This window comes from Carcharhinus amblyrhynchos, chromosome 6, assembly GCF_965287045.1.
Source record: "Carcharhinus amblyrhynchos chromosome 6, sCarAmb.v2.hapA, whole genome shotgun sequence".
NCBI classification, from domain to species: domain Eukaryota; kingdom Metazoa; phylum Chordata; class Chondrichthyes; order Carcharhiniformes; family Carcharhinidae; genus Carcharhinus; species Carcharhinus amblyrhynchos.
The window spans coordinates 41,664,011-41,678,354 of NC_137329.1; the positions used below are offsets into that span (position 1 = coordinate 41,664,011).

Genomic DNA, 14,344 nt, shown 5'->3' on the forward strand with positions numbered 1-14,344 from the left:
CTTTGTCGTTTTACAGAGTAACAGACATAATCAAATCTTGCCCAAAACTATAGAATTGTTATAGCATAGAAAGAGGCCATTTGCCTGGTTGTGTCTGTGCCTTCTCTCTCAGACCAACTCAGCCTTTCCGAATTTCCTTGCTCTTATACTGTAAGGGTGCGAAACATTTTTCCTTCAAGGTTCTTCGTCAATTCCCCTTTATGATCTGCTGATCACGTCCGCGAGGGTCCTTCAACTGATCGGTGATTGGTCCAAAATGCAAGTTACCGATGCACAATGTCACGGCCAAGGCCATACCAATCACTGTGATGTTACACAACCCAACTAGCTCCCTGCGCAAGATGTTTTAAGTGTGAGTAACAATCCAACATAAAACTTAGAGCCAATCTTGAACATTTTTGAGGCTGAAAATGAAGAAGAGTCAGTTCAACGTGGAACCTGACATGAGACTGAAACTCCCTACTTTGAACCAGATATCACTTTGTTGGTGTTGCATCAAAGGCAGTGCCATTCTTTCCATTAGTTCTGATGTTTGCCAACACAAAAACAGATGAGAGGGGCTAGAGTAGGAGAAGTAGGTGGTCCAAGTGGTCCACAATTGAAACATTTGAGAACCTCTGATTTATGGGTTGACTCAGCACACAGTCTTGTCACTCCAATGATCTCCATCAAATTCAGCCTCCGGGACATACTCTGTCACCTTCTTCTGTCAGGTAAAAGATACAAAAGTCTGAGGTCACATACCAATCAACTCAAGGACAGCTTCTTCCCTGCTGCCATCAGACTTTTGAATGGATTAAGTTGATCTTTTTGTAGCTATGACTGTAACACTACACTCTGCATCCTCCTTTCCTTCTCTATGGGTGGTATGCTTTGTCTGTATAGCGTGCAAGAAACAATATTTTCACTGTACGCTAAACATGTGGCAATAAATCAAATTTTAAAAATCATTTAAAAATACAGTTGACACAAAAAATGTCCCAAGAGGTTTACATGAAAATCTGTTCCCCTGCTGGCTCTAATGGTCAAAGTGAACAGGAGTTCTGAAAAAGTCAGCCCAATTTGCTCTGGCTAAACAGCCGTCCACAATTTGCATCCAATGATGACAGTTGGCTGGTGTGGAAAGTGATCTGTCACATTATGATGCTGTAGAAGCTGCCGCACTTGAGACATGAATTTATGTCCTAACATTTTATTCAACTTTGTGCTGCTTAACGCTCATTTTAGGGAGTGAATAAATGGAATTCTTCCAAAACCCCCAGTACTGATGGCCCTGTATTCAATGAACAATTCACCCCCTTCCAAAAATAAATGATAACGTTGTGCTTCAAACCTGAATTCACTGACTGTTTATTTGATTGCCTGTCATTCAGAGACCAAAAGAAAATGAGGTTAAGCTGTCCCACATGACTATGGAGTGGACTGAGCACAGCACTTATGATGAAGAAAATAATGATTCGACACAAGACAAAATGGCATCATACCATGGCTATAGGACAACCAAGACAATTCTGAGGTACGTTTCTGCAAGAAGAACATTGTTTAGAGCAGCATCTCAATAGCGACATGACCTTTCACCTGTCCATTTCTGTTTGCACCCTTTCTATTTATTCACCAAACTTAAAGTCAGCCATTTTCCAACTGAGTAGCTGCTATGTTGAACTCGGTTTGTTTTATTGTTGTTCACTCACGTCTGAAGTACAAACATGGACAACAGATGAGAATTATTGTAGTATCAGTAAAAACACATTTCTTCTGTCAGCTGCCAGTATACCTGAGTTTTGTGTAATTTCTAACTAGGAATGTTGCAGCTGTACTCATTTTGTAACTTCTCTACACTATCAGGATAAGCAATGGGCAGCACAGTGGCACAGTGATTAGCACTGCTGCCTCATAGCGCCAGGGATCCCTGTTCGATTCCCGCTTTGGGTCACTGTCTGTGTGGAGTTTGCACATTCTCCCTGTGTCTGTGTGGGTTTCCTCCGGGTGCTCTGGTTTCCTCCCACAGTCCGAAGATGTGTGGGTTAGGTTGATTGGCCATGCTAAATTGCCGCTTAGTGTCAGGAGGATTAGCTACGGTAAATGCAAGGGGTTATGGGGATAGGGCCTGGATGGGATTATAGTCAGTGCAGACTCAATGAGCTGAATGGCCTCCTTCTGCATTGTAGGGACTCTATGACTTTCTCTAATAATCCAAAATTGGTCAGTTTTTATCTGGGTAAAAACAATTTGTCTGTTTGCATCAGTTGTCCCCTTGTAAAAGTGAAATTGGTCCAGCATGGTTTATGTTTCCAGTTGGGATACACTACGAAGTATAGGAAGAAATGGGTGCTGAAATGTACCTCAGCCAAAGGAAATGAAGGCCTCTGCTCCGACGAAGGGTCATCCAGACTCAAAACTTTGGCCCTATTCTCTCTCCGCAGATGCTGTCAGACCTGCTGGGACTTTTCCAGAGTTTTCTGTTTTTGTTTCAGATTCCAGCATCTGCAGTAATTTCCTTTTTAAGAAAATGGAGGCAAATATTTTCCACCCCAAAGTTATGTTTTAAAAAAAAATTTGTATATTTCCCTGAGTCTGGCTTGTTTCGGTGTGCTACTTCATTAGTAGGAGACCAATCTCTAGTCTGTGTACAAGTACTTGGTGACTTGGAAACATTCCCTTACCTCTGGTGTATCAGCTGGTCCCTGTTTTTTGATCCCCGAATTTAAAGATAAAGAATAAAGCTTTGTTAAATGGCTGGGTAGGATTCATGGCTAGATTCTCCACATGCTGAGCAAAGTACCAAGTTTTCTGGCACTGCGTTGAAGTAGAAGTCTTTCATTCATGTGAATTAATGTGGAAAAGTATCATGGGAACTTCAAAGTATGCATCGACTTTCAATTATTGAAAGCCGCGGTTAGAATCATGAATTCCCGCAGGGTGTGGAGGTGGTGTATAATTCCTTTATTGCTTTCACAAAGATGTAAGTCATTCTGCAGATGAGAGGGATTGGCCTGCTCCGAGGATTCTATCATTGTCATTCACAAATCAATCGCAAAAGCTTAGACAGCGAACTCAGTGTGATGTTAATGCATGACTACTTAGCACATTCATGTGAATAGAATCCCTACAGTACAGAAGGCCACCATTTGGCCCCTCGAGCCTGTACCAACCACAATCCCATCTAGGCCCTGTTCCCATAATCCCACACCTTTACCCTGCTAATCTCTTTGCTACTAGGGTCAGTTTTAGCATGGGCAATCAACCTAACCTGCACATCTTTGGACTATAGGAGGAAACTGGAGCACCCAGAGGAAACCCACGCAGAAATGGGGGGAGAGTGTAAACTGCACATAGACTGTGACCAAGGCTGGAATTGAACCTGGGTCCCTGGCCCAGTGTGCCAGCGTGCTGCCCAAAATTTTACACCCCATTTAAAAGAAGTGATAAAACTATTTCATATTTTACTCATGACAATTTGAGAAAAGTGAAGCCCATGGCAGTTCTCAAATACATTTACCTTTTCTGAATAACGTAATTAGGACTATGAGTTGACTTCCTTGTTGCTTTATAATTACTCTACAAACTCATTTAGATGTTTTAACCAGATAAAACTAGCTTTCCTCGTTTGACAGCCACCTGTTCAATAATAGCTCCTTGTATTGGTGTCATCTTCCCCATCGTATGGAGTGGACATAAATGTCTGTGATTGTATCTCAGCGTGTAGTGTCTTTGTTGAAGTTCCCTCATTCAGTTTGGGAAATTTCCCAAACCGCTGTGACACAATTCCTCAATGGACTTCAGGGTGCAGCTGCAAACACCAAACCAACATGTGATTCCTATCTGTGCTTTCAGATTCAAAATGCGTCCAAGCAGAGAGTGTCTTTATTCATGAATTGCAGAAAGTCAATATGCAGATACAACACGTAATAAAAAAAGACAAATGGGAAGTTGGCATTTATAGTAAAATGAATGGAGTATAAAAGTAGAGAATGTTGTTGCAATTGTATAGGGTGTTGGTGAGACCACATCTGGACTATTGTGTCCAGTTTTGGCCACCTCATTTGAAGAAGGATGTGGTGGCATTGGAGACAGTTCAGAAGAGGTTCACCTAATTGATTCCAGCGATTAAAGGGTTGATTTATGAGGACAGATTTAACAGTTCGGGCTTGTACTCGCTGGAGTTTAGAAGGAGGAGAGGGGATCTGATCGAGATATATAAAATTTTAAAAGGGATTGATAAAGTAAATGTAGACAATCTAGAACAAGAGGTTATAGATATAGGTTGAGAAGCAGTGGATTTAAAACTGAGGTGAGAAGGAACTACTTCTCACAGAGGGTGCTGAATTTGTGGAACTTGCTGACCCATAGCGTGGTGGAGTCTGAATCGTTGAATGGTTTCAAGGAGATAGATATGTTCCTAATAAAAAAAGGGATATGGGGAATAGGTGGATTTGAGATCAGGGAGAGATCAGCACGATCTGATTGAATGGCAGAGCAGGCTCGAAGGGCTAAATTTGCCTACTTCTGCTCCTAATTCCTGTTTTCCCTCGATCAACAAATGAGCTGTTGACCTAATTTTGGGGTATACACTCCGTGGCTGGATACTGGAAGTTCCTAGTTTTGAATTGCAGTGTGCGATGATTTGGCTGATCTGAAACAGGGGCAGCAGGTTTTGGCCTTTGTCCCTATGGACAAGAGATGAAAAACTAAAACCGCTTGTAGGTTCAGCCATCCATCTACTGACCCCTGCTGGAAATGCTCATGTATTGGTATCAGATGACAGGAACATCAATTTACCCATGTGTGCACGAATGGTGCATTTAAGATGGAGCTAGACAAACACATGAGGGAGGGAGAAAAATAAAATTGTGTTGATAAGATTGGTGAAGAGGTTTGAAGGATGCTTGTGTGGACCAGAATCGCAAGTGGTTTGTTTCCATGTTACACATTCCACACAATGTTATTTAAGAAAGAATCTGTGGACTTGTATCCAGTATATGTGTATGAAGAATGGAAATTTGAGTGAATCAATGACGTTAGAGGAAGGGAAAAGAGGAAGTTCAGAAATAATTTCAGGAAAATTTCACATGGGACTTTAATGCATGATCAGAATGTTGATACACAGCAAGAAGCCTTGGAATTCATTATATCACTGTCTGGAGGCAATCAGCAAAGACCATAAAATCTTCACTCAAAGAGGGGTGGTTGGAGGAGAGTAAATCCACAGTAAGTCTGTAAGAACAAGAAATGAAGAAAAGTAGGTGGAGTATTAGGCCTAGATGTTTCATTATTGCTCTAGCTTGGATTCAAATAATTTGATAAATATTCAACTCAAATAGAAATCTCTATTTGTACCTTGTGATCTTTGGGCATCTCGTAAGCATAGTGGTAAAAACCAATTAGGATTAACATGGGGAGCATAAACATGGGAGAACTGGAAAATAGTGCTTTAAATGAAATTTAAAGGAAACATAATACACTAAAGCTCTGCCACAAAAGGACAAAAATCCTGTAAACCTTTTTTAAAAAATCACGAAAGGCAACTTAACTATAGAATCCCTAGAGTGCAGGAGTCCTAGAGTCGAATGGAGACCATTCGACTGATTGTGTCTGCACTGACAATAGTCCCACCCAGGCCCTATCCCCGTAACCCCATGTATTTACCTTGCTAATCTCCTAACACTAAAGGGCAATTTTGCAGGGCCAATCCACCTAACCTGCACATCTTTGAACTGCGGGAAGAAACCAGAGCACCTGGAGGAAACACATGCAGACACTGGGGAGAACGTGCTAACTCCACATAGGAAGTTACCCGAGGCCGGAATTGAACCAGGGTCCCTGGCACTGTGAGGCAGCTGTGCTAACCACTATGCCACCCTCTCTAGAAAGAACAGAGTAACGACTGGGAAAAAAAACTAAAAGCAGAGATGTGAGAGTGCCAGCAAGTGACTGGATATCCTGTGCTTGACTGTCTGCTTAACAGCTGGTGCTGTTTAAGATGGTGTGAGCATGTGATGGTCCTCTGTGCCACCTCACTGCACCATCTGCTTGCAGGGAGCTAGAACTAAGCTTCAGAGTATAACTATGATTGCGCGATGTGCTAGTACAATACTGCATGGTTTTCTTAAAAAAAAAATGTTCTTGGGATGTGGATGATGCTGGCAAGGTCATGTTTATTGCCCATTTCTAGAGGCGGTGGCTCCTTGAACTTTTCCATTGTAATTTTGGAGGTAGTACTCCTACAACAGGTTAGGTATGAGGTTCAAAATTTCTGACCCAGAAATGATGAAAAACAATAAATTCTCCAGTTAGGATAATGTGTGCAATGGATGACAAGGTGTTGGTATTCCACTTTATCAGGAAATGAGTTAAACGTTGTTGTGGCCCTTTTGGCAGTAGAGGCCAGAGGAGATGGAAATGTTGTTAAAGTAATCCCGATGAATTATTCCACTTCATCCTGTGTATATTGCATACTGTGCCGCAGTGGGGTTAATATTGTTATGTCCAGTGATGGGGACATCAATAGAACAAGCTGCTTTGTACTGGATGCCGTGAAGCCACTTGAATGTTGCAGATTTTTTTTGGTGAAGTTTATCTATTAATGTCCACAAGTAGGCTGAAGTTACTGTGAAAATCCCCTAGTCACCACACTCCGGCACTTGTTCAGGTACACTGAGGGAGAATTTAGCATGGCCAATGCACCTAACCAGCACGTGTTTCAGACTGTGGGAGAAAACTGGAGCATCCAGCAGAAACCCAGAACGTGCTAACTCCACACAGCCAATGACCCAAGCTGGGAATCAAACCCGGCATCCCTAGCACTGTGAGGCAGCAGAGCTTGCCACTGTGCCGCTACAATTCAGGTTGAGTTTTAGCAACTTGTCACACTTCTTCTCACAAAGTCTTTCTCATTGATTATTTTGTTAACCATGAAACACTATCTCAAGCAGAGATGGCAGCTGGACATTATATTTGTTAACATCCCTGAGTAAATTGCTGTGAGGTACAGAAGAAATGAGGCAGTGACATGTACTGTAATTTCTTCCACATCCCCCTTGGGGAAGCACCTCAATTAATGTCATTCTTCTGATTAATAAGGACATCAGTGACCTGTTAAGATGACACATCTTTCTGCAGTCAGCAGAGAGATGGATCCATTGCACCCTGTTCGAGAGAATAGCCTATTGGCCGCATTGTGACATTCTGATGAGTGGAATGTGATACATTAAGACTGCCCTGCTAATGGTTACATTGTGATACACTGACCTCCTCTTAATGGATAGATAGAGAGGCAGCTTGCTAATGGGGCCAGTGAGATACATTGAGCTTCTGTTAATGGACAGGCTCTGACACATTGGCTGTAATAATCAGCGTGTTGTAATATACTGAATTTGATTCATCGATCCACTGTAATACATTGATATTCAGTAAGTGGATGTACTTTGATCTACTGATGTTCTGTTAAGGCAGATACAATGATCATTGGTATACTGTTACTCGGACCATTTTCAGAAGCTACATGGCCTCCTATATCGACAAAATAAGATATGATTCAAAATTAGACAAGTGTGCCACACAAATGCCAGGCAATTACTGTCTCCAGCGGTAGAGAACATTGACATTCAATGACATTGTTAAATCCCCCACTGTCCAACATCCTGGGGTTATCATTAACCAGAAACTGAACTGGAACAGCTATGCAAATACAATGGCTATAAAAGCAGGTTAGAGACTGGGAATTTTAAGGAGAGTGACTCATTTCCTGACTCCCCAGTGCCTGCCCAACATCTACAAGGAACAAGTTAGGACTGTGATGGAATACTGTCCATTTGCCTGGTAGGCGTGTGTGTTAGGTTGATTATCTGTGCTCAAATGACCCTTCGTGTCACGGAAGTTAACAGGGCAAATATGTGGGGTTATGGGGATAGGGCATGGATGGGATTGTTGTTGGAGAAGGTTTGATGGGCCGAATGGCCTCTTTTTGCACCTTAGGGGTTCTATCATTCTGAATACTGCTCCAACAATACTCAAGAAGCTCAACACTATCCGGACAATGCAGTCAGCATGATTGGCACCCCATCCACCATCTTAAGCATTCTCTTCCGCCACTCATGCACAGTGGCATCAGTGTGTACCATCAACCAGATGGACTGTAGTGATTCGCCAAGACTCCTTTGACAACATCTATAAAACCTTTGACAACATCAATAAAACCTTTGACCTTCATCACCTAGAAGTACAAGGCAGCAGGTGAATGGGAAAACTACTACCTGCAAGTTCCCCTCCAAGTCATTCACCATGACTTAGAACAATGTTGGCATTTCTTCACTATCACTGGGTCAAAACCCTGGAACTCCTTGGAATAACCGTGGAAGTATCTACACTAGATGCATTGCAACAGTTCAAGAATGTGGTTCAGGGGAGTTTAGGAATGGATAACAATTGCGGGCAGCACTCACATCACATGAAAGAATTTTTTAAAATGGCTGACAGGAATCATGTCTGATCAGAGGTACACCAATTCTAACACTGGATAAGACCAAATGAGGTGAGCCTTCCCAATGCCTGAAGTAAGGGTTAAGTCTTTTGCAAATGCCTGCCATCTCTGCTGTACGATGAGTTTTCCCTAAGTTCAACTGTCCTGTTTCTCCTTGCATCCAGATTAGGCCACCCTGATGGCTAGTGCTTCTGGCTTAGCATACTCAACTCCAGAGTTCCAGCTCCTGACCCCAGGTTTCCCTTCTTTCCTCTTTCGCTAAACTTTAACTGATTTTATCTGATTTCACCCTATGTGACACCAAGACACTAGCAGTAACCATCACCTGCTTTTCCCCACAGCACCATTCATTTGCAAGTGAGATTCGAAGTCCACTATCGAGGGCTCCCCTGATCGTACTATTCTTATGAAATGTACATCGATTTCAAGGACATTGTGATGCTTTGACATCTTAAGTTTATTCATTAGTGTCACAAGTAGCCCACACTGTAATGATGATACTGTGAACATCCCCTAGTTGCTACAGTCCAGCGCCTGTTTGATTACACTGAAGGAGAATTTAGCATGGCCAGTGTTGCTAACCTGCATGACTTGTTAAAAAAACACATTCTTGATTTGGGGTTTTGCCCCATAAGCACGCATTGGTATTTTATTAATTGCAAGCACGCACTGTGGTCCGTTAGTTATTGCTATGCACTGGAATCTTGCCAATAAACATATGCTGTAATAAAATGGGATCCTATTAATGGAACATGTGGTATCATAATAGAGTAAAACTCTATTTCCATTTATAGAGACTGCAATCCACAAGTGGGCCATTTCAACATTCAGAAACTAATTGAAAGTATAAATTAATTAAGCCAATTTAGTTTCAGTAATTCCAGTGACCGCAGTTGCAAGTGAATATGACAGAAAGATTTTCTGACTGTAGCTGTGTTACTCGTCCAAAATATGACTTCAGCATTTGCCCAAAGGGGTTGAGATCACCCACTCATTTCACAACATCTGCTGAAGTGACTCACAAGCTGAGCTCTGATTTTCCAGCATCTGCCCTACGTCCCCTCCACACTTTGAAACATCTTCTGTGTTTTAGTTGAGAGTGGGAGGATAAGACCCGAGACCCCAACCAGCTCGCAGGATTAAAATACATTAAAAGAAATGAATCAGTAATGACACAGCAGTGAAAATGCGACTGTGAAAAATGGGGAGTCAGTATGACAAATAACATTGACTATTAATGATGAATGTATGAGCTATTGGACATTGTTAGCTTAGAGAGGAAACATGGAATGCTCCCAGTGGGTGAGTGCTCCTGAGCTGTGCAGATAAGAAACAACACAGATTATCACCTGTGAGTATTGAATCTCAGCCAAGGCATTAAGAGTCGCTCATACAGTGTTGACTGTAGGCACGCATACACAAGTATAAATAGATGTGCCAACTTTCCTCCCTTGAATAACACCACTGACCACTAGGATTTTCAACTCTTTGGCAACATTTCTGGTGAAATTTTCAGATGCTAGTGTAACAATGACAGATTTGTTGAATGCAGTTTGACAACTTGCCGGAGTGGGATAGGAACCCACACCCTCTGAATGCTGATTCAGGGCGGCATGGTAGCACAGTGGTTAGTACTGCTGTTTCACAGCTCTGGGGACCTGTGTTCAATTTCTGGCTTGGGTCACTGTCTGTGTGGAGTTTGCACATTCTCCTTGTGTCTACGTGGGTTTCCACCGAGAGCTCCGGTTTCCTCCCATAGTCCAAAGATGTGCAAGTTAGGTCAATTGGCCATGCTAAAATTGCCCCTTAGTGTCCTTGGATGTGTAGGTTAGAGGGATTAGTGGGCAAATATGTGGGGGTAGGGCCTGCGTGGGATTGTGGTCGGTGCAGACTCGATGGGCCCAGTGGCCTCTTTCTGCACGGTAGGGTTTCTATGATTCTATGATATAGTCACATAATGACAAAAGTACTACCATACCCTCAGGCATTGCCATCAGGTTACTGTTACCCACAGTTTCTTTTCTGTCCATGTCTGGTAACACATGTACCACAGTTCCCTGCACCGCATTGCTTTTAGCGCAAATTAAAAGAGTATATTGTAGGCTTGAACTGTTTTTTTTAACAGGAACCTCCATGAACATGAGACAGAGACACAGTCCTTATCATTAGTGCTGGGAGGAGATAATGAGCTACTCTGAGTACACAGGGCCTTGGCAGTGCAGATGTGAGGAGAGAGAAACAAGACTTTAGTGATATTATTTGATTTGGGCACTCTGGATGTTCGCAACATCACACACAAGTGATTGACATATACAGTCCCATGGTTGGGTACAGTTTGGGAGTTGGACCTATTATTTGACATGTATGCCCGGAAACGGAAAATCCTGCCCGAGGTCAACAGACTTTTCCTGAGTCTACCCGTCAACCACTACAATCCCCATGGCGGGCAGAATGGAAAATTTCCTCTCCATGAGTTCCTTTGCATTGGTGTACGGCTGAGATGTTGATTTTAAATAAATGCTAAGTGTACACATTGGGCATGAATAATAAAGAATGTTGCCTATTCCATGAAGTTTTTGGGTAAATCAAGCAGCAGTAATTATTCATCTGATTTCCTTTTGTTATTGCTGTTTTTCGGCATTCTCTCTTTTCCTTTATCATTTTTCTGATTGCTGCTTGTTCCAAAAAATTGCAGGTTTTATGTTGAAATACAAAGGGGGCAGGAGTTATATTACAATTTTTAAAGTTCTGTTTTGACCCCACGTGGAACATTTTTTAGTTCTGTCTTCACACTGCAAGAAGGGTATATTAGACTTTATCTGGATGCAATGGAATTTTATCAGAATGGTACCAAGGCTAAAGGAATTAAACAGAGGTGAGGTTAGGTTAGATAGATAAGGTTTGTAATCCTTTGAGTACATTGGGTTAAGGTGTGGCTAAATTAAAGTGTTTCAAGATGATCAAAGGATTTGATAGAGTTGACAAAAACATAAGGAAGCCCAAAAGGGGGCATAATTGAAGCGCCACAAAGGGTAATAGAAATTTGAATATACACAGACAGACACATATGACGTTAGGCCACTTGGAAATTTCAAGACCAAAATTGACTTTGTAGTTATGAGGCAATGATATTAAGGACTACAGAATCAAGGCGCAAAATCTGATTTAAAAATGCACATAAATCATAATAAATCGTGGAACAGGATCAAGGGGCTGAATGGCATACTCCTGTTTCCATGTTTCCCTAAGAGGCAGCAACTGAATAAAAATTCATCATTTGAAGGTACTTTGAGGCTTCGTATGGTGTCAGTTACATGCAAAATGCTTTGCTTGTTACCACTGAGTATCTTTTTGAAAAAATTTACTTAGGTTTTCTTGGACTTTGCTCATGCACCAACAATGTGTCCTGGTCCCTCCATGCCAACCTATAGTTAAGAATGCCCACCAAGGCCTTTACTTTCTCAGGAGGCTAAGAAAATTCAGCATGTCTGCTATGGTTCTCACCAATTTTTACAGATGCTCCATAGAAAGCATCCTTGCCAGATACATCACAGCTTGTTATGGCTCCTGGTTTGCAAAGAGTGATGAACATGGTTCAGTCCATCATGCAAACCAATCTCCTATCTATTGACTCTGTCTACACTTCCCACTGCCTTGGAACCGCAGCCAGTATAATCACCTTGCACCCCGGAAACACACTCTTCCACCTCCTTCTGTCAGGAAAAAGATACAAAAGTCTAAGGTCACACACCAACCAACTCAAGAACAGCTTCTTCCCTGCTACCAGCAGACTTTTGAATGGATCTACCTCATGTTATGTTTATTTTTCTCTACTTCCTAGCTATGACTACATTCTGTACCTTCTTTCCTTCTCTATTAATGGTATACTTTGTATAGCACGCAAGAAACAGTATACTTCACTGTATACTAAAACATGAGCCAATAATAAATCAAATCAAGGCAACTTAATGCTGCCCACAACTGGACCCAAAAGAGATTTTCGAATAAGCAACTTTTTTCTTTAACGAACTGCGATGTACACATGTACTGATTGATGGAATAATACAATATCAGGAAAACACTTGAGTAGGCAAGTAATGTTTCTATAACTCTCCCTAATCTGTGTGCAGTTCTCTTTCCAAGTCTCTGTTTACTTATGTAATCTTAGTCTCATTTACACATTTTGAAATGTACGGAGTTACCTTACCCAATTGGCTGCTGCAGGATCTGAAAATAGTCATCAGCTGACAACAATTTACAGCTAGTGTTAAATTGGTGAGATGTTGAGTATAAACCAACAATAAGCCCAAGGCATAGTGCGTAACTTTTAGAATAAGTACTTCCAGATACGGCTGTCTGCCCTCCTTTCAATTTTTGCTCAATGTCATTTCCATAACTAGGTTGGAAAGGTCGATATGCTGAGTGGATCTGAATCATTTAGGTCAAGAAGGTTCCAGATTTGATTCACAGAATGTGTTGATCAACTTGCTGTCAGCCGGGTAAAGATGCTGAGGTGATGAATGTTTGCTCCTTACTTCAGAAAGGATAAAATTGCACTTCAAGAAGTTCAACAGAAGATCATTTGACTGGTTCCTGGGATAAAAGAGACATCTTCTGCAGGAAGGTTGACCAGGTTAGGTCTGTACCCACTGGAGTTCTGAAGAATGAGAGGTGATCTTATTGAAACATACAAGATACTGAGGGGACTTGAGTGAGTGCATGCTGGGAGAACGTTGTATCTTGTGGGGGAGACTAGAGCAAGGGGAGAAGGTTTAAGAATCAGGGGTCTCCCATTCAGAATGGAAATGAAGAGTTTCTCTGCTCTCTGGCAAGCATCAGTCTCTGGAATTGTCATCCTAAGAAAGCAGTGGAAGGTTGGGTTCTTGAATATATTCAAGGCTGAGTTATATAGGGCCAACTCTTGTGAAGAGTAGCAACCACTGTAGGACTGCCACTCTGATCCCTTTTTTTTCCTCAAAATAAGATAGAGCTTTGCATTTCTGGCCCAAACTGACCCACTTCAGAAATGTGTTGCAGAATTTTCCAACTGTTCACGCCCTGCCACTGCTGCAAGTGAGAATGGAGAATTTGGCGCTTGGCCAGAAAATTCCAGCTGTGAAGTATAGCTGGTCTTGGAGTCCTCCTTCATGGAGCAAGATTGTAAGATGAAGGCAAGGCATGCACTTTTTTTTTACAGCACAAAATGTTGCATTTTGGTAAGTCTTCATTAACCATCACACTGACAAGCTTTGGGATGTTTAAATGCATTTTTAGTGTGTTATTGAATGAGTGAGGTAACTGGTTGATGAGGCATGGCAGGTAGTTTGGCAGCGTTGTCAGGTCAGAGGGGGGAGGAGTTGCAGGAAGTCAGAAGGTCAAGGGGAGAGGGTGGGTGAGGGGGATAATCAATGAGGCATTTGAGAAGGGAAAAGGGCATGGTCTCAGCTGTACAGTTGCCAGGATTTGAATCATTATTGTCACGTGTTAGTATAAAGTGAAAAGTATTGTTTCTTGCATGCCATACAGACAAAGCATACCATTTACAGAGAAGGAAAGGAGAGTGCAGAATGTAGTGTTACAGTCATAGCTAGGGTGTAGAGAAAGATCAACTTAATATGAGGTAGGACCATTTAAAAGTCTGATGGCAGTAGGGGAGAAGCTGATCTTGAGTCAGTTGTTAATGTGGCCTCAGACTTTTGTATCTTTTTCCCAATGGAAGAGGGTAGAAGTGAGTATATCCTGGATGCGTGGGGTCCTTGATTATGCTGACTGCTTTCCCAAGGCAAGTGGAAGTGTAGGCAGAGTCAGTGGATGGGAGGCTGGTTTGCTTTATGGACTGGGCTTCTTTCATGACTCTTTGTAGTT

At 42.0% G+C, this 14,344-nt stretch overlaps 1 protein-coding gene across 2 annotated transcripts in view; it reads left to right on the forward strand.

Moving 5' to 3' along the window:
* The window catches only part of lsp1a (lymphocyte specific protein 1 a), a 346,256-nt gene that overhangs the window by 253,095 nt on the left and 78,817 nt on the right, over positions 1-14,344 (forward strand). For both annotated transcript variants that reach the window (XM_080190298.1, XM_080190300.1), the window contains exon 4: positions 1,374-1,516. In XM_080190298.1, the coding sequence (XP_080046424.1) occupies positions 1,374-1,516 (143 nt within the window). The remainder of the gene's footprint in view (positions 1-1,373; positions 1,517-14,344) is intronic.